The following is a 20,877-nucleotide window of genomic DNA, read 5'->3' as shown; positions in this document are numbered from 1 at the left end:
TGTGCTGTTTTTGTCTTTATTCAGACAGAAAATGTGGTGAATAGTAGCTGTGAATGAAATCAGCGACTCACTGCTGACGGCATGTGAACCCAAATCCATCGGTTGTTAGTCGCCCTGGGGAGAGTTCCTTTAAGGAAACCGAGGAACAAATGGGACTTTTGCTGATAGTTAGACTCACAGGTTCACTCCAGAGTGTCTTCCATAACTAGTGTCTGGTATTTATTGTTTGAGCTTAGGATTTTTTTACTCTTCACCTTAAGAAAACATGAGCAAAAAGGTAATGCCACTTATGTACAACCGATGCTTGTAGTCTGACTTGGAAAAGACATTGAAAAGTCACAGAAAGCTCAAATAATTTTCAGCAGTTTAAGAGGCTGTTGGTCACCGTAGCAAAGAATAGACGTGTCAGCCTCTGAACAGAACAAAAGGCACTCACATGAATAAATGAAGAGCTCATAAAGGATAAAGTGGAATAGTAAATGCAAAAAGGAAGCAAGCTCTGAGTGAAATTTGGCCCAGATGATTAAAGGTCTGCCTGATTTTTTTTATTTTTTTTTATTTTTTTTTTAAAGGTATTAATGGTAACATTAAATAAGTATTCACTGCTGCACTTTAGTCTGTTAAGTGCAGAGGGGCAGTGTTTTTTTTTTTTAATTGGTGCTCTGTAAAGTAAGTGGTGCTCCTAATCCCTTTAAAATCCTACAAGAACCAGAGTACAGAGTGTCCGGCTCCCTCTTGGCTGCTACAAGTCTGTTGCTGTTGTGGACACTTTCAAGCCTCAGAGCTCTCTGTTCTGTTCCTTCCGCTTGAAAGGAAATCAGTGACTTCATCCTAAATCCAAGACCTGAATTACACCCTAAGATGTGTTTTGAAGCAGATGGAAATTTCTGTAAAGTCAACTGTGAGTTAGAGGAGAAGATGAAAACCATTCTCTGAATACTGTGTAAAACTACAACAAGTAGCAGGTTAGCTTAGCTTTGCATGAATAACAGGTAGTCTGTCTAAAGGTAACACAATCCACATAAAACTTAAAAACACACCTCTGAACCTCACTAAACGTTATGTCTTTGTTTAATCCGAACAGAAAGCAACGTGTGAAATTGATATTTTGTTTGTTTCTGGCCGGTTGTGTGCTGGACTGTTTCTTTGCAGGTGCCGTCACTTCCTGCAGGAAACAGTTTCGCACATGAATCCCAAACCACATAGATATAAATAACCAACATAAATCATAACAAACCACAATGTTCTTTCTATCTGTGAACAGGTCAGGCTAGCTGTTTCTTCATGTTTCTAGTCTTTATGCTAAACTAAACTAGTCTGGTGCTAGCTTTAGCTTCATATTTACCATACAAACATGAGTGGTATGAACACTCCTGTCTAACTCGGCAAATAAGTATCTTAGAAATAAATAGTTTACTATTGCTTTCAATCTCCCTCAATTGACTTTCATGGAAAAAGTGTCTGACCTTATAATCCCATTTTGAATGAATAAGTGCAAAGCAAGAGAAGAAGAATCTCACCTTTTAAAGGGGAAAACAAATCACATGGAAAAGGGGCTCTTCCATTCAAACCCAAATCTTCTGTCCCTGGATGTTAAAACAACCAGTGAACCAGATTTGGATGTTAACTGTATAATTCTGAGCACATCTTAGTTTAATGTAGGACAGACACAGAAAATAATGCGCATAGCTGGCGATTTTCCTTTTTGGCAGTGCACATTGTCCATTTGTTCCTGTGTTTTCAGCCCCGTTCAGTCGCCCACTCCAGCTGTGACCGGGTGTTCAGCTCTGACCCGGCATCTCAAGTGGTTCCCTGTTTGTTTGTGCTGTGAAAAAGCTTGAATCACAGTTATCACTCTGTGTTTTATATCACAGATTAGATCACAGATCACAGATTTCCCTCCCCTTTGTACTCTTCACTATTGAAATAAGCACTTCCCTCATTCTGTGCCACCCCATTCCCCCTCCCCTCTCACCACTAATTTGCATAACTATTACATGCTTGGGAATCGAGATTTTAGCCATTTGCACAAATAAATAATTAATAGATAACCCAAGAAGACATGAAAACACTCGAGGTGGATGGAGGAAATAACAAAGGAAATCCTCAAACCATTGCAAAATAAAAGGACACAAAACACCCTCATCATTCTTTAACGCTGTCATTGTTTAACATGTACTTCCTGCCTTTGTCTCTTGTTATTGTAAACAGGGTCCTAAAGGAGAAGCGGTTGGCTCTATCACGCAGCCGTTACCCAGCAGCCACCTCATCTTCCGCGCTGCCTCTGAGTCTGATGGTAAGAGACAAGCTCGTCACTCACAGCTATTTCTGACACTTGTCAGGAGCATCTTGCATTGAGTGACAGATTGCATAATAGTGGTATCAACAAAGGAATATTAGTTTCAGCTGAACGCCACTTCAGCGAGCAGTGAGTGGTCTTTTGTGGAAGAGACACTAGCCTTCATCTTTGCTTCATTAACCATTGTTTTTCTCCAGCCTGCTGACTGATTTACCTGAAATATGAATATGTGTTTGAAGCAGTTGGACAATCATGACCAAACACTGATGGTGTTGTTGGCCTCTTTCAGTTTAAAAGAATACTTTTGAACTTTCTTTTTTAGTTAAAGTTTTCATTTGTCTTTGATTTGATGGAACAACAAACCAGTCTGCTGACCACATTCAGTCCTCATCACTGCTCAAGGCCAGCGACTCAAAGCTACATTTGCCACTACCAGCATAACACCCCTAAATTGCCATCCCTACAGTTGGCAGTTGGTGTTGCATTGTGGGTGACGTAGGCGTCAGGTTTTAGTGAGAAAGAGAAAAGCATGGAATAAAAAAAATGAAGGTATCCGTGGCTCTGCTGCATCATATTTAATGCTTTTTTCAAACCATTCATTATGAGTCCAACAGTAATTGAGTGGTTTTAGAAGTGTGGGTTCTACATTCAGTGATGAAACATAAGAAAACATAAGTGCATTTCAGTACAAGGTGTGTGTTAGTTGGGAGGAGAAAAACCTCACTTTATTTGTGCTGTATGTGTTTTTATGTGGGTTTCAGTTTATGTCTGTGTGAGAGTACAGAGAGAAAATGACACAAAAGGAGGCTTGAAATGGAAAGCTGCTTGGTGAAATTGCTGTTTGCTTTTTGCCAGCAGACACATTTTCAAACCTTTTCATAGATTTCTATACATAGTTTTCATCTCCTTTGTGTCTCTGTCCGTGGTGCTGAAACGTCCAATCCCATCGCTCCCCCTTTCACTGAGTCTCTGTCCACGGTGCTGGAACAGTCAAGCCAAATCAAAACTGGCCAATATGGTTCCTTTTGTCCACCCATACGATAGTACAATTTTTACTTTCAACATTTTATTTTTGTGTCTAAACATGTGAAATATTTCTACGACATATTTCCTCAAACATTACACAGGAAATAACTTTCATCATGCACCGAACTATTGTAGTTCCATTGCAAATACAACACATCTCTGTTGTGATATTAACATCAAAATGAGATTTTGAAACTGTAACACCTCTCGAGTTAATTCTGGGGTAAAGTGATGGGTGATTGTGAGTCACGAAAGAACCAATATCGTTTCAAAAGAACTTCCAGATGGAGGTTTCTGCAGTTTGTTAATCAGTTGAAATCTGTTTCCCAGGCCGGTGCTGGATGGACGCCTTAGAGCTGGCCCTGAAGTGCTCCAGCCTGCTGAAGAGGACCATGATTCGCGAGGGGAAGGAGGACATGAGCACTGTAGCCACCGGTGGAGAACACTCAATTAATTTCTACAGCCTCCTCCGCGCCCACAACATGCACGGTTTCCAGTGAGTATTGAAGTCAAACCTGCTCCGGAACTAGATTATTCCCGCCATCCGACATGTTACATCATTTACTGTTGTACACATCTTACAATAAAGTTCGCCCCCTGCTCCTTCAGGTTCAATGACAGTGACCATTTGAAGGACCCGGACCTGTACTCAGACAAGTCAGACCGGGAGGGAGAGCAGGACCACGAGGAGTCCGACCCAGAAGGCCTGGAGAAGAGCGAGGAGAGTGACAGCGACACGTCAGAGCGCCAGGATGACTCGTACATCGACCTGGACCCCAACGAACATCTGCGGGAAACCCCGTACCTGGAACAGTCCCACGAGGAGCTGGGAGAGGTAAAGGAACAAGGGCTTATTGTATTCATTCAGTTGACTGTATTTAAAAGTAGATGTAGCATCAGTGTCTGAAAAATGAGGCCGATGCGAAAGTGCCTTAAACTGCAATACCAGCGGGTGCCACTAGAGGCTCCATAGACTCCCATTTAACCAGTCCCATAAAGTTCTAAGTCAGTAAATGTATTAGTTATTTCAGTTGTGCTAGCTACAGTCGGTCCTTCTTATTCATTTTTTGGTGGTAAATCTGAAAATAATCTGTCATTAATTATAAAATAAGCTTCAAAAACCCGGGTTTTTTTTTTTGGGGGGGGGGGGGGTCTGTTTGATTGACAGGCCTGTGGTGCAGTCAGGTTACAGCTTTCTGTGGGCGGGACGTTGCATCATCAGGTGTCTAATCAGATCGAGTCAGATCCACCGCTGGCTCCCCCCATCTCGTTTAAATATAATCACTTCCTGCTCCAAACTAGCAAGATGGCGTCGACCAAAATCCGAACTCGAGGCTTCTTAACGGCCGTTCACAAACCAACGGGTGACGTCACCGCTTGGTTCATATGTAGTGTAGCTTTGAACCTGGGTAACCTTACCTACAAGAAAAAGCATTGTAGAATAGATGACATATAATTGCAGCATCTCATGGGGTTTCCAGCAACCATTTTCATCATAAACTTGATTTAAAACATCATCTGAAGGTTTTGATGTTTTTTTTATTCAACTTTCCTGGATAATGAGGAGAAATTAGCATGTTCCTCTGCTTAATGGCAGAACATGGACAGGCTTTGATCACAGTCTGTGTGGGTGGGTGTGCGTGGTTGTCTGCAAGGGGATAAGTGTGAAAGTGCTTCCATACATTTCCATACTGATGAAATGTGAGTTTGACATCTCACTAATTAAACACCTACTGAAGCAGAGGCTAAATGTTTGCAGTGAGGATGGAATTAAAACGGCAGTTTGAGAACAGACCAACACATAAAACGTTTGAATCCTGAATATGAACATATCTGAGATTCTGTGTTTTTCTGTCTGAGGCAAATGACTTTGTTCGTTTTATTATAACAGCAAAAATACTTCAGTCTGCTGTTTAATGTTTGTCTCCAGGCTGGTGAGGCTGCTCAGACAGAAACGGTGTCGGAGGAGAATAAATCTCTGATCTGGACGCTGCTGAAGCAGGTGCGACCTGGCATGGACCTGTCCAAGGTGGTCCTGCCCACCTTCATCCTGGAGCCAAGATCCTTTCTGGACAAACTCTCCGACTATTACTACCACGCAGACTTCCTTTCCGAGTAAGAGCTTTTTCACAGCGTTTTGTTGTTTAAATTGTTCTGGGAGCGTATGTGTGTTCTTACCAGCAGTTCAATCAGAATTAGTCCTCATTGTGTCCCAGCCAGCAGGCTGAGTTTAGCCCGCACCGCTAGTCTGGATCTGTCTTGAGTTGAAAAATTCCCCTTCCAGCTTCTCTACATTTTCACATTAAAACACAAATAGAAAACTCGACATGGTTTAAGGGGACATTTATGTGCTGGATCTATTTCACGGAAGGATTCAGTTCCCTTTTCTGTTACAGGATTCCTTCAAATTTGAAAAAGAGTCTGCGAATATCAAATCAAAGGAAATATTATCTAAATTATCTGTGAGCGTTTTGTTTTTCATCAATATTGTGTGCAGGTCTTTGCCCGTGCGTCCTCAGTTATTTCCTCTGATCCTTTGGAGTTACATGTGCATTTTTAGCTGCAGTATAATGGTGCGTTCGGGCAGCTGGTAAGTGAGAGCGTTGACATGTCAATAACGAGGAGGCAACATGGCAGCCCCCAGGAAATCTGCTGTCTAAATACGGAAAAGTGACAAACAGCCTCGTCATCCCCCACGTAGAACATCACAGGGACGAAATGGAGTCATTATTATTTGTAAGCTACATTTTTACATGTCGTTTTTAGCAGATAACGATTAAAACAGCAAAGCAACGGCCGTGTCGGAGGGCTGTTATCATTTTTAGTTGTCTGTTAATGTACTCAGTATTAGTAATTAATATTGTTGAACAGCACAACAACCTGCTCTAACTAGTATGACCTAAATTAACCATGAAGTGACTTCTTTTTGCGCTGAGTAAGTATATATCTTCCTGTCATCACAAACGTTGTCATGTCGAGTGACGTCAGATCTGCTTCTCGGAGCCCGAAAAACCTTCCGACTGTCCGAGTAAGAAATTCCCAGTTCGTTCAAATGTTTTCTCCAACTCGGAGGTCGGAATTTTCCCGGTTGCTTGTGAACGCACCGTCACTGATCGGCTGATAGAACGTGACATATTTGCTTCCTGTGTACAGTTTTCTGGAATCTTCACTCCAAGTTAAAAACTACATAAAAGCAAAGGGAGATAATCGAGAGAATCCTGCAGCAGCAGACAGACCAGTGAGTTAACCAGCAGGTGGTTCAGAGGTGCATCAGTCAAAGTCTGGATTTTATTCTGCAGAGCTGCAATTGAAGAGAATGCCTACAACCGGATGAAGAAGGTGGTGAAGTGGTACATCTCAGGATTTTACAAAAAGCCAAAGGTCAGTGAAGGCCGCTCCGTGTGGATGAGCTACATACGTGTTTTTCTACACGCAACAGGTCAGACTAACATCCTGTTTGGTGCTGGTTTCAGGGGTTGAAGAAGCCTTATAACCCCATTATAGGAGAGACGTACCGCTGCATGTGGCTCCATCAGAAGACCAACAGCAAAACCTTCTACATCGCAGAGCAGGTAACAACAGCACCACCGCTGAGAGCAACTCCACCCAACCCATCGGGTTATAGATAATAATAATAATAATAATAAACTTTATGTATAAAGCACCTTTCAAAACCAAGGTTACAAGGTGCTGTACAACAAGTTAAAAAACCAAAAATAACAGTAAAAAAAACAATATTAAACTCATATAAAAACCATAAATGAGTAACACACATAATCAATAAAACTACACAACAGACAAGCATTCATTGGAGTGCAAAGAGCTCATGAAACAAGTGAGTTTTTAAAAGCTTCCTAAAACTATCTACCGAAGAAGATGCCAGCGGTTGTTGTTCTTGGCTTATTTCAATCTTTCTTTCTGTAGGTTTCCCATCATCCTCCAGTGTCAGCCTTCTACGTCAGCAACAGGAAGGACGGATTCTGCCTCAGTGGCAGCATCCTCGCCAAGTCCAAGTTCTATGGTACGAGCACACACACGACTACAAGGCTATAAAACTGCCAACAGACTCCTTAAACTCGAATAAAACATTTGCTAACGTTGCTTCATCTGTTTTTCTAACTACCGATGACCATCCGCACTTTTAACATTTCAGGAAACTCCCTGTCGGCCATATTGGACGGAGAGGCTCGGCTCACGTTTCTGAACCGAGGGGAGGACTACGTGATGAACATGCCCTACGCTCACTGTAAAGGTCAGAGTTCATCCTGCTCTGCTTCACACTGTGGACCACACATCAGTCACTTCAAGTTTCATCCACAGTTTAAATGTCTGCAGGATTTAAAAACTCACAGAGAGCTTGTGGAAAACGATAGCTGGATGAAGAAGTCAAACAAAAGCAGTGTTTGCATTACAGTGACATTAACACATTTCTGTTGGACATCCCAGATAGATTTATCCAACAAAAATCTGTTGCTTTGCTCATTTTTAAAGGTGCATATCTACCCTGAACAAAACTTGAGAGCTGTCTGAGTCGCCTTTTTAAGCTCGTGGAAGTTTCCCAGTTATCTGCGCGGACTGAAACACCATATTGTGCTTTTTTTTCCCTTCCATCTGCTAGGCATCCTGTACGGAACCATGACCCTGGAGCTGGGCGGTTCCATCACCATCGCCTGTGAGAAAACAGGCTACAGTTCTCAGCTGGACTTCAAACTGAAGGTAAGGGTGCGTTTAGTTCAGAACGACGGTGATTATTTAGAAGTTGTAGATAATGTCGGTCCTTTGTCGGTAGGATAAGACCTTTAGTCTAAATCTACAAAAAGTAGGGAACTTCTTAAACAGTTCAGACTTGTAATACTTGTAGTGTTTCTCACATGACTTTTCTGAATGTCTCACTCCCCTCCGCCATCAACATCTCCACCATCCGCCCCCTTTACCCTCCCGGAAAACATCCTACCCTCCAACCACCGTTCCTTTCATCATCATCTACGTTATCCAATCATAAACTAGCGACAGGTAAAAAATAAAAATAAAACCGGGCAATCCACACATTAAAATCAAAACATTAAAGTACCAATTAGCAATACAGTCCCTCCAGGATTTCACTGAGGAGTTGGGTGATTGTTGTCATCAAAATGCTTCATTTCGTAATTGCTTCTCTCCAAATTCAGGAGGGATATTCTGAGGGATTTTATGAGGTAATATTGCAGAAATTGGGAAAAAAAAAAAATTGAAGGAGAAGAACTGTGATTCTTTTTTCTGAACTACTACTTAATAAAGAAAGATCATATGTAATAAATTCCTATTATAATAATGATACTGCACATCACATGGATACAGAATAGACTACATAAAAATCAATCCTTTAAAGGCTTTTTTTTTTTTTTTTTTTTTTTTTTTTAGCCCAAAAGCAAAAAACAATATTAATCTGTATTATTAGACTGTGAAGATGAGGAACCTTAATCTCACGATAAAACCACATTTCCCTCAAACAACGACACTCCTGTTTTCTTCACTCAAGCGGCATGAGAACTTATTTAATAATGAGAGGAAGTTGTTTTGTTTGGAAAAGCTTATTTTGTGTTTTCATGCCTTCAGCAGAGCTTCTAACGAGTATCTGTGTTGCAGAGATATTACAGGAATTTCTTTTAAAAATTGCAAACTACTGAATATTTTCAGAGATTGGTAGAATTTGCATTGTATTTTTGCAAATGCAAGATTGTGATCTCCTGGAGGGACTGACTCCAAATATGTTTTGATCCTTGGTGAACAGAAATACACAGTTGAAGCCTTTACTTCAGATCTCCTTTATTTCTTCTCCTTGAGATATCTCTGTTATTTTTATATCATATTTTTTTTTACCATCATTAAAACAATTTGATATCAAGCCTCGAGAGCTGAAACAAAGCGACATATTATCTTTAAACGTACTGAAGACACAAAACTGGATTTTTGTTCCCCTTCCATAGTAACAGCAGCAAGTAAACTGAATGTGTGCATATATTTATCCTTCCCTTCCTCCCTTTAAATCCCCCACTTGTCTTCCCCTACGCTTTCCTTTGTTTTGCTCTTGGTGGCCTGTCGCCCTCCTCCTTTTCCTCTCCTCTTCCTCACATCCTTTCTTTTCCATCCCTCCTCTTCCTCTCCTCTTCCTCTCCCTCTTCCTCTCCTCATCTTTACATCCTTTCTTTTCCATCCCTCCTCTTTCTCTCCTCACCCCTTCCTCCCTCTCTGCCTCCCCTCGTGTCTCCTCTCCTTCCTCCAGCCATTCCTGGGCAGCAGTGACAGCGTCAATCAGGTCTCTGGGAAGATCAAGCTGGGAAAGGAGGTGTTGGCTACGCTGGAAGGACACTGGGTAAGACACCTTTGTCGCACATTCTTCTGATCGCTACTTGTTGTATAATAATATACATATACAACACACAGGGTTCAGTTTTTACTGATGTGTTAAATGTCAGCTCCTTTTGTATTCTGCAACCTTTCTTAAAACCAAAATTGGCTTGATTGTTGCTCACAGAAGTTTTGCTTGTGGCAATTACTCCAGACTAAATTAGTAATTTCTTTTAAATGTAAGATATTCTGTCGAAAATGTTTAATATACCGTGTTTTTTTACACAAAGTTATATTTGTTTCATGTAGTGTAAATGTATTAGTTGTCCATTTGTGACATTAATAGTGTTTTGCTGCTTTTTCCAACTAAACCATAACACGGCAGACAAAAAAAGACAAAATGATGGAGACGTGTCTCGCGGTTCTGTTTAAGAGAAGTTGGGAAATTAAACCGAACAAGTCTGAGCCTCAAAAACAACTTACTGAAGACAGCAGCTTCACTGTTACCGTTGTCTGTCTCTGGCACTAGTTGTTGTAAAAAGAGATTTTTGTCTTTCCCCTCACAGGACAGCGAGATCTTCATCAACGACAAGAAGACGGGGACAGTGGACACGTTCTGGAACCCGACGCAGGACCTGAGGCAGAGCCGGCTGACGCGCTGCACCGTCCCACCAGAGGAGCAGGGGGAGTACGAGTCTGAAAGGTGACCCCGCACTTCACTATCATTAGACCATCAGCTGATCCTGAAACAGTCTGAAAAAGCAGTCAATGATCTGAAAATGTTCACATGCCACAAGTAGAGACTCGTTCATGGAAACACATTTTAATTTCTCTTCTGTCTTGATATATGTATCGTGTTCTCTGTTAAAAGCTGCATGTGCAGTTGTGATTCCTCTTTCAGCGTCTTCTCTTTGTTCCATCTTAATCCACCAGACTGTGGCAGCACGTGACCCGGGCCATCAACAACAAGGACCAGACCGAGGCCACTAACGAGAAGTTCCTCCTGGAGGAAGCTCAGAGGAAGTCGGCGCGCGAGCGGAAAGCCAAATGCGAGGAGTGGAACCCCGCCCTGTTTGAGCAGGACCCCGTCACTGGAGAGTGGCATTACAGATATGCCGAGTGAGTGACTCCTCCGCCAAACAAACCTACTGGTAGCAGGCGAGAGTGGTTCAGCAGTAGTTCTGAACCTGTCAGCTGAGTGTCAATGCAAATATATGGCAGTGGAAAATAAATTCATGCCTTTTTACTGCAGAGACGTAGGCCTGAAACACACTGCTGCTGCAGGTACCAGCTGAAGCAATGAGTTCCTCTTTGATAACGGCCATCAGTATTGAATTTTAAAGTCCGGTCACCAAAAAGTACGCACGTGGTTTTTGTTCACCCTCGTTTATAGTGAGACACGCACACACACACACACACACACGCACGCACACACACACACACACACACACACACACACACACACACACACGCACACACACACACACACACACACACATGCACACACACACACACACAGGCACTCACACCAAGACAGAGGAGCGACACAGAGAGCAGTGAAGAGGACCTCGTCCTGTAGCTGGTGAAGTATCATCATGATAGAATTAGAGCCTGCACTGTGTTAAAGTGATTATAGTGTACACATGTGATCACAGATCGTTTGCTGAGAGCGGCTCGTGTGAAAAATAGACATCGGTTCTATTTTATAAATAGACGACATCTCAGCGGGCCGTGTGGCTGCTCAGATCTGTTAGTGTGGACGCCAACATGAAATGACATCGCGCAGCAACAGGTAACGCAGGATGTGTTCCAGGCCTGACACACGCAGTTGGAGGAGATTTATTTTGGAGAGTCGGACTGATACTGGAATTATGAAGCATATAGAAATCAGTCAGCTATATGTCGGCCTATAGATTTTTTGTTGATTTATAAATATAAATGTATTTGCTTAAAAGATGTAGATGAGTTATTTTAAAACTTTACTGTGAAGACCGTGTTTGAGCACAAACATTGCGACCAGCCTCGCTTCACATGCCGATGCTCCTTTTCTCCGACTACCCGAGACGTGAACTCCACCGGACCTCTGAAGGTGCTCTGTGGTCTCTGGCACAAGTCCTGTAAGGTGGGACTTGGAGCTCCTCGCTGCTCCGTCAGGAGGTGGATGGTCACCACCGCTGACTGGGAGCAGCACACCACCATGTTAGAGATGCACTGACCCTGACCAATTTCATGTTGACATACGTCTGTCTTCTTATTGGTTGGGGTCCACCTGTTAGTAGGAAGCAAATAAACATTTAATGAAAACTACAACAAAAACTGTTAATTAATGGATATTTAAATGTCTCCGGTTTTTTATATTATACAGTAATGAAAAAATAGAAACAGCTCAGTAAACATCAACTGACTTTTAGACCTTGATGAATGTTGATGCGGAGCTTTTTTTGTCAAACATAAGACAAAACATTGCTTTTTTGGAGGACAAAATTTGAATGTTGAACTTTGTGGTTTTTGGCTGCAGTTGCCTTCATTTGAAGTTTTATTGGCCTTTGAAGTGACTGCAGGAAACTCCCTCATTAGATCGTCCAGTATTGCAGGGTGCCATCTACTGGTGACTTCTTACAACTGCAGAGATGATATCCAGGTGTTTTTGTATGTTAGATAAGACATGAATTCAGTAATGTGTTGCCTTTTGTTTTCACTGGTAGAAGATTGCAGTTTTGTGCATTCATGTCAGATGAAATGATTTAGTCTACATCTCACTTCCACTTCATTTTCTGCATCTACTCTACTTCCTGTGTTTGTTTGTTTTTTACCCTTTATTAATGTATCTCTTATCATTTGAACTCTTTTCCCAAACCTACCCTAATTTCTGCTCATCTCTCCCCCTATCTTTCCCCTCCCTCCCCAGCACGAGGCCATGGGATCCGCTCAACGACCTGATCCAGTTTGAGAAAGACGGCTGTATCCAGACCAAGGTCCGACACCGCACCCCTATGGTACGTTCTGGCAGTCTTATTAGTCTGAGTAACCAGGGGCCGCGGAGGGACAATTGCAAGTGCCAGGTAGGTCGTCCCGACTCGGAAACCGCAACTACAAATAAAAATTAAAAAAAGCATCTCGCCGCCTCCGCCATCTTCCACGCAGCACCCGGTGCACTGTCCTCTGTCGCTTCTTCTCTTTGTGTCGTCATCGCTGTGCTGCCACCGCCGTCATCGCCTCCACTCCTTTTGTGTCTTTGGATTTATTTTTTTTTGGTCTCTCTTTTTTTTTTTTTTACCCCTCCACCTCTATTTTTTTTTACGTCTCTTGCTCTGGCACTGGCTGTTCCTTCTGTATGGGAGGGAAGGTCGTGTCAAGCTGCATGCTGTAGTAAGTGGATAACAAGGTGTTCTTCCTTTTCTTTGCTCTGTGGAGAGGAAAATGATGAGGCAGCATGAGGGAGCACACGTGCAACATCAGCAGTATTTGGAAACAGTGCAGGCTCCAGACTTTTTCTCAGATTGTGAAATATTCTAAAGTCGAATAATGAAAACAAATCAGTCTGTAGAGTGCAAAGAGTATCCAAACCTTCCCACAAGAACCTCATCATCACTAGTGGATTTTTTTGGATTTTTTTTTTTACCAATAAGGTCAATTAAAGTTAAATCTTTTGCCACAAATGAGTCTAAAATTGATGTTAGTTAGTGTTACGTTGAGAGGTGAAAGGCTGCTGTTCGGCGGTCGGTGTAATGTTTGCCCTCTTCTCGTGTGTACCGTTAAAGTAACCACCTGCCAAAACCAGTGAAGTTTGTCGATGGTGGATAAATCAGGCATTATCAGTACTTTGAGGATTTGGTTTAGCTTTAAGTGCTGCGCCCCACTTAAAGCTTTTAGTCAGTCAGATCAGAGGCTCCTGATTGACTGCTCTTCACACTGCACTAGTTTCTCTGATGAAACAAAATACACCTTTGTCTCTTTGTAAAGTCTTAATCATACCTAAAATCTATTCACAAACGTGTTAAATAGGGGAAAAAACAAGTTTCTTTACAGGACTTCTTTTTTTTTAAAAAAAACAATCACAAAGAATCTTTAACATTTTAACCTTGAGATTTTTGTCAGGCAAACTCTGAACATCTTTTTTTGCCACCATCCCAAAAATCAACCTTAAAACCTGTTTTACCCATCAAGACTCCTGCCACGCCACATTAAATAAAGAGTTAAAAAAAAACGAGATGTAATCCAGTCTGAGTTTAATCCCTTTGAACTGAATCATTTTAATGGCAGGTTTGGTTCATTTTGGATGTTGGTTGTGTGTTAATGTTGAGTGTTTTAAATAGATGTGACTTAACTGATGTACCAGCATGCCTGTGTGTGTGGGAGTGGGGAGGGGGTGGGGGGGCTTGTTGTTGCTTGATGTTCGTTCTTGATGTTTGTTCTAATTTGTGTTTTCCGTCTTGGATGTCAATATGTCTTTTTATACATTTTAAATTTGGTTGCAGCTGGTGTGTGTGGCCCATTTGCTTGACCGGTCCATCTGTGTGTGTGTGTGTGTGTGTGTGTGTGTGTGTGTGTGTGTGTGTGTGTGTGTGCGTGTGTTGGTGCGTGTGTGAACAGGTGACGGTGCCAAAGAGGAAACACAAGAGCGACAAGCCCAAGAGCCCAGAGAGCGGCTGCTCTTCACCTGAACCCGACCGCCAAGACTCGTCTGGCAGTGAACGTAAGCCATGCACACACACACACACACGCACGCACACGCACACACACACACAAATGCACAAAACATACACAGAGATTAACATGAGTAGGTGTGGCCACTACTTAACTGGTAAAAGATAACATTTGGTTAGCAGCATAGTCTAAATATCTCAAACACTGTAACAAACACACAGCAGCAGGTTGAAACACTGGATTCTAATGTTTTCATAGATGTAGAATAGATGTAGAAGTGTTTCTTTGAAAGAACATCTTTCTGTAGATGTTATTGTGAAGCAGATCTTAACTACATGTTGGAATATCATCAACAAATGTAAAACGTTGGCTTCTTTTCTTTGACTTTTTAAAACAAAATGTCAGAATTGATGTCTGAATTTAAAGAGAAGCTGTGCACAGCAGAGGCGACTTCATAAATTATTTCAATCTTCTGATATGTCATTATGACTCTACGTAGCCTCATCAACCTGAACGCTTTCCTGCGCAGCAATCAGTTGAGCTCAGAGCCGTCGTCACGTCTTTATTTTCAGCGAATATAATTTCCTGTGGAGAATGACAGAGTTTCTATTTTGCTGCTCAGATGCAGTAATATCTGCAGTCTTTTCATCCTGCAGGTGTTTATCTAATCACTTCAGGAAATAGGAAATGAGGCAACAGATACTCAGCCTGACAATGAAAACAAAGTTCATTATACTCTGCCTATAAGCTACTCTTGATACTTCAGTTGGTTCAGTGCAAAATATATGTCTGTTTTCATGTACGGCAGGAAGTCAAGAGGGTTTCCTCAAACATAGATCAAATGCAAATAATAATAATGATAATAATAATAATAATAATAATAATAGCAGAGAATGAAACTGGTATCTGCCTGTTTAGATAGTTTAGTTTCATTTGAGATATCCGACTCCGAAATGGCCAGAATACCATGAAAGTGGATGGAATTTAGTTTGTGGTGCAACGTCAAAAACAAACATTGAGAAAATTCACCTGCAGCACTGGTTTCCAGAAACAAGAACCGTTTCCCTCCAAAGAACACGATGTGTTCAGTTTCCACTGGAACTACTTTCTACTGATGAAATAGTTCCCGTCTGAGAGAAAGTAGGACTGATGAGGGAATCCCACATAAACCGGCCTGACACGTGTAGTTTTAATGTGCTGTGAAAAGGTCCCAAGCAGTAGGATTTGAACACACGGCTTCATCGCCGGGTCGCAGGTGCATTTAAATCTAGTCCCTCCAGGAAATCACCATCTTCCCATTGCAAACATTAAAGCAAATTCAAGCGATCTTCCCGCAAAATCCTCTGGATTTTTCCTCAAAACATCCTCAACAGAAGCTCTGCTGAAAGCAGTACCGAATAAAATAGTCTTTTCAGACGAACCTCACTATTCACAAAAATAACTTCTCATTTAGGAGCAGCAGAGTCGCCCGGATGTGACGGGATTCAATAAATAAATAAGAAAAAGATTAGAACAGAGAAAAAAAATTCTGTGATGTGCAGCATGATAATTATCAAGAGACGTCTTTACGTATTTCTCCTTATCAGGTCGTGCTTCGACTGGACTTGTAACTTTTTTCAACTTCTGTCAATTTTCCTGCAAAAAACTGACTTAAAACTACAAACGACATCACGATTTTTACAAAAATCTGCAGCAAAATCAAACATTGTTGATCGCAAAGAACAAAACGTCACGTAATCCTGCAGGGAATGTTTATGTTGAAGGAACGATGAAGAAAACCCTTGTTTGTTTGTTTGTTTGTTTGTTTCAGGACACAAAAGCAAGCATAACAGCCGGCTGAGGAAAAAAGGAGCCGACCTCAGTGAACTTCAAAGTGCCATTGAATCTATAAAGAAGACGCAGGAGGACATTAACAGGTGAGGAGAGCGTTGATGATGTCACACCGTGTGAGTGTGAGGGAGATGATGTCACGCCGTGTGAGATGATGTCACACCTTTTCAGGACTCACGCTTGTCGTGTTTGTTCGTAGGAGCATCACCGTGCTGCGGAGTCGCGCCGCCGGCCGGGTGGAGGGCGGCTCCTTCCTCCAGCAGCGGGACTACGTCATCATCGTTTTCCTCATCCTCCTTCAGGTCCTGATCAACTACGTCTTCAAGTAGCAGCCATAACTTCCCCCCCGGAGAGAGTGATGCCCCTCACACGCTCACAAACACACTCCCAGAACAGTAGGCATCACGATGGGGGGGGGGCTTCGACCTCGCCCCGATACGTGACTCCAACAGTCTCCTCCAACTTTCTTCTTCTCTGTCGTATTTCAACCTAGTTACACGTGTCCAGAGAGGAAAAGACACTTTTAGAAGAACTCGTATTTATTTTGAACCGGTTCATTCCAAATCTCTGGAGAGATTCACAGATTTCAAGGTGAAGAGAAGCGGCGGTGAGGAGGTGAGGAGGTGAGGTGGTGAGGTTCTGGTGCGACCAAGTCTCGACTGCCACTCTGGAGCTTATTGATTTGCCTTGATGTCAGAGGCAAAGACAGCAGCCATTTCCTTTTCTTTTTTTAGCTGATTGTTTTCTGATGGAGTGAAGCTTCTCTGTTGATTCACATTTCACCTCAAAACAACAGGGAACCTTTTAACACAGAAACAAGGAACGCAACTCTGATTGTAACACAGATAAGAGATATACCTGTAATTTTAGTTCCTTTTTTTTTTCTTTTTTCTTTTAGCCTTATGTTTCTTTGCTTGGCGTGTCCTGCGTGAATAGAGGTCTGCTTGGAACAAGAAAAAACCATAAGGGAGAGAAACACAAAGTGGTCCAATATATATGACTTTTATTTTTTTATAATCAGATATCGGCCGGCGATTCCACACGTGGAAACGGACGAAGAAGACAAACAGGAAGGAATAGAAGCTATAATTTCTGTTGTGTAATAAAACTCCACCTTTTGCATACAAAGTCAGTGTTTAAGAAAAAAATAGAAGTTTGACACGTTGTCATTGTATTCTGTAGGTAGCATGTACAGACAGGAGCGTGGTTCAGACATTAGCTCGATGTACAGTATTTTCTTTCAAGGCACAAATGCACTGGAAATGTCGGATGTTTGTGCTGTTTGGACAGTCGTCATCTTTATCAGGTGAACTTGAACTCAAGTCGACGCTCTCGTCAACAGAGGACCCAAACAAACAAAAAAAAAGATTATTTATGTTCCATTTTTCATGAACTTCAGTGACCACTGCCCGAAGTTTCAGGTGAAGAGCTGATGTGTTTTTAATAAGAAGTTGGCTTTAATCGGAGGTTAATGGAGGAGTGCAGCTTTCTTGCCCAAAACCTGATGAGAAGATCAGCCAGCAGTTGTCAGACTTTTTCCTTCACTGTGATTGGACGGCTGGTGACGGTGACGAGCCAAACTCTCGCCGACTCGCTGCCGCCGTTCATTAAAAAACAACTTTAAAAGTACGCTGCGCTCAGGAAAACACGCCTCAGCGGACACGGGTCGTGGGTCGTGGGTCGTGGGTCGTGGGTCGTGTCCGCCATAGCAGAGCGTCGGCCGGCATCGGCGCGAGCTGATTGGTTGAAATTCACCCGAGGTCTGCGGCCAGTAGGACGTCGATAAACGATTCTCTTATTCAGTGAAATTGGGTCGGTTGGCTTCAGGCTATCAGACTGTAACCAGAGGAACAAAAAAAAAACGAGCCTGGCTCTGTTTAAATGAAACAAAATCCACTGACCTGCACCACTAAACCTCACTTATTAACACCTTTTAACTTTACACATTTTAAGTAACAAGATTTTAACTGTTTAAAAGTGTAAAAACAACATTTTGGTTTGATGTTCCCAGCTGTTGATCGTCGTCACTGTGAGGTCGCTGCATGTGGCTCCCAATGATTCCCGAATACACCAATCACATGGTGTCATTTTGACACTTTTGAGTTTTTGTTTCGATGAAACAAACCAGATCCAACATGTTAATCGTTGAGCTGCGGAGGCCGCTGGTTGTTGGACTTTACCTCAGCGGGCTGTTTATACTAAGTGAGCCTGATCAACTCTGGCTTCATATACGGAGGAGTATTAATCTTCTTACCGAATTTGGGGCAAGAAAGCGAGAAAGCATGTTTTCCAAAATGTACTTGAACTGTTCCTTCAAATCTAGTGATGAGTGCAGACATGTAGAGGATATGTAATTGTTTTATAGACTTGCCGGTCTAAAGAACGGTGTACAGACATGAGAGCGGACCACTTCGCTGACCGCAGCGCCATCTCGACAAATCAAATCCCGAGCATCAGTCATCTCTTCCAGTGCTTTTGAGCCTCCGATATTAACCAGGAAAAAAACCTAGAATAGACACTTTAGTGAGCTACTTGTACGAGGAGGTCGTAGACTCCTTGACTTTTTCTATCTATCGACATAGTGAACCATTCCAGACGTACACGAGTACCAGCCGAGCTCAGCGTGTAGAGTAGGAGTCGGTCCCGTTCACCGTGTAAATATTCAATATCCAGTGGGGCAACATTTCCTGCTCGTGGCGTTCGAACACACCGAGGTTCGCCAGGCAGACGCGCTCTGTGCACACAAAAAACAAAACACAAAAAAAAACACTCTTTTTCAACCTTGTGTGTCTTTCTGTCCGCTGCTCTGTAGATACACATGGACATGGGCAACAGCAGAAATATTCTTAGCGGGGTACATATTTAGATTCCCGTCAGACATGTACCCAAATGGCCTCAGGATGTCGCTGTTACGCAGAAGTAGAGAAGTTTCCGGAGGTTTTCTTAGCATACGTTGTTGTTCCAATCTGTTGCCTTCGTCATTTCTAAGTCTCAGAATTAGTTTGTGAAATAACACAACTGAAAAGGCTGAAAAGTTACAGGCTTAAATTCTGTCTCTGTTTTTTGGGGGAAAATGATGCTTCTCCAAATCATTAATGTTCTTCTCCAAAGATGAAATGGAAGAAAAACGCCACAAAAAAAACAAGCACATGCGAGACGACGACACGCGTCCGACTTTAGAAACAAAACAACCTCAATCGCAAGTGAATGGCCGACATGATACATTAAACCTGTGGGGACAGGGGGGACTGTGGGACTGTAGGGACAGTGGTGACTGTGGTGACAGTGGGACAGTGGTGACTGTGGGGACAGTGGTGACTGTGGTGACAGTGGGACAGTGGTGACTGTGGGGACAGTGGGGACAGTGGTGACTGTGGGGACAGTGGTGACTGTGGTGACAGTGGGACAGTGGTGACTGTGGGGACAGTGGGGACAGTGGGACAGTAGTTGTGGACTTTGTAGCGTTACTGCACATAAAAACCAAACTCCTTCCAGTAATCCAGTTAGTTCACTGCATCGTTAGCTTGGAAACCACATTTGCTTTCCCACCGAGGATGAAGGCAGCACATTAGAACCCATTTTGACAAACAGGATTTAATCCCGAGGTGCGAGTCGATAACAACAACAATGAATAATCGAATTTCGGCCGTTCAAAAACGATCCGCGTCTGAGCATTGATTTTGTGTTTGTCTTCGCCTGTCATGATGTTAGCCTTGTCGACGTTTACATATCCGATTGCCTCCGCCGTCAGCTGACTGTTACGCGATGAAAACTTCCTAACGCCAACAACAGGTATGAAGACAGAGACCGGTAGCGTTGGCGGGAGCCCCCCGTCCCCCCCACCCACCCCGCCCCGTCACCAGGCCGCCCCGTGTGCATCTCTAATCGCTACATGTGTTATTTTGTGCATCCTCATTGCCTCAATCGTTAAAAGAGAGAATCCAGATGTTCGAATGTGGAGAAATATAAATCAGTGCCTTCTAGAGTCGGGTGGGACGGGTGAGATGGGGTGGAGGGGGGTCAGCAGTGATGGGGGGGGGGAGCTTGGACCTGCAGCTGTAGTCAGCGTAGTGTTTTTGGAGTGGACGTGCCATACGAAGCCTTAGAGGGGAAAACGAAGGAGAAGAGTCCGGCTCCGCGAGCCGCCCCCCCCCCCCCCCCCCCCACCCCAGCTCCTGCCCCCCCCTCTTCCTCCTCCTGAAGCGTCGCCATGGTAACGCACCCGTAGGTTGTTTTTTTTTTCCGGATGCTGATTCCTGCCACAGAAGAGAGGGAGGGAGAGACCGTGTCCTCTCCGTCGTCCTCGTCTCTCTCTCTCTCTCTGGCTCTCTCGCACACCAACATTCAGAGGGAAACAAACGTCTCTGCCGTCTGCTGTTGTTGCCGTGTCTGTAAAAAATAATACATTTTATTTATTCCTCTTTTCTATGTGGCGTTTATTTTGAATGTGTTTTCTTTCGTGCTCGTAGCTTCAGATCACTTGTTCTCTTTTCTTCCATGTTTTTTCAAAAATGATTTTAACACGGTTGGTTTTATTCCACTCGTCTTCACTCACAAGCGATTGTCCTCAACTTGTGTTCACTGTCGATGTTAACCCCCCCACCCCACCCCCTCCCACACACACACACACACACAAACCCTTTTTCATATCCGAGTACCTGAATATTACTGTATCTCCATGGCAACTATAGCTTCCTGGAAGTTTATGGACACATGTAACATAACACAATAAAAACAAATGACACGCA

At 42.9% G+C, this 20,877-nt stretch overlaps 1 protein-coding gene across 8 annotated transcripts in view; it reads left to right on the top strand.

Moving 5' to 3' along the window:
* osbpl8 (oxysterol binding protein-like 8) overlaps positions 1–20,877 on the top strand; it is a 101,579-nt gene extending 80,702 nt beyond the window's left edge. For 6 of the 8 annotated variants that reach the window (XM_069156482.1, XM_069156484.1, XM_069156487.1 and 3 more), the window contains 16 exons: positions 2,212–2,296; positions 3,656–3,821; positions 3,935–4,160; positions 5,256–5,440; positions 6,625–6,706; positions 6,799–6,897; positions 7,250–7,346; positions 7,479–7,577; positions 7,944–8,041; positions 9,588–9,677; positions 10,219–10,355; positions 10,586–10,771; positions 12,561–12,714; positions 14,246–14,348; positions 16,110–16,215; positions 16,329–20,877. In XM_069156482.1, the coding sequence (XP_069012583.1) occupies positions 2,212–2,296; positions 3,656–3,821; positions 3,935–4,160; positions 5,256–5,440; positions 6,625–6,706; positions 6,799–6,897; positions 7,250–7,346; positions 7,479–7,577; positions 7,944–8,041; positions 9,588–9,677; positions 10,219–10,355; positions 10,586–10,771; positions 12,561–12,714; positions 14,246–14,348; positions 16,110–16,215; positions 16,329–16,458 (2,043 nt within the window). In that variant the 3' untranslated portion in view covers positions 16,459–20,877. The remainder of the gene's footprint in view (positions 1–2,211; positions 2,297–3,655; positions 3,822–3,934; positions 4,161–5,255; positions 5,441–6,624; positions 6,707–6,798; positions 6,898–7,249; positions 7,347–7,478; positions 7,578–7,943; positions 8,042–9,587; positions 9,678–10,218; positions 10,356–10,585; positions 10,772–12,560; positions 12,715–14,245; positions 14,349–16,109; positions 16,216–16,328) is intronic. The other 2 variants (XM_069156485.1, XM_069156491.1) reach the window with 1 other exon arrangement.

The sequence above is a fragment of the Embiotoca jacksoni genome, unplaced genomic scaffold, assembly GCF_022577435.1.
Source record: "Embiotoca jacksoni isolate LCO1_2020_lvr unplaced genomic scaffold, fEmbJac1.0.p SCAF_21, whole genome shotgun sequence".
NCBI lineage: Eukaryota > Metazoa > Chordata > Actinopteri > Embiotocidae > Embiotoca > Embiotoca jacksoni.
Note: the sequence above shows the minus strand (reverse complement) of the source record. Positions and strands in the feature narration are given on the sequence as shown.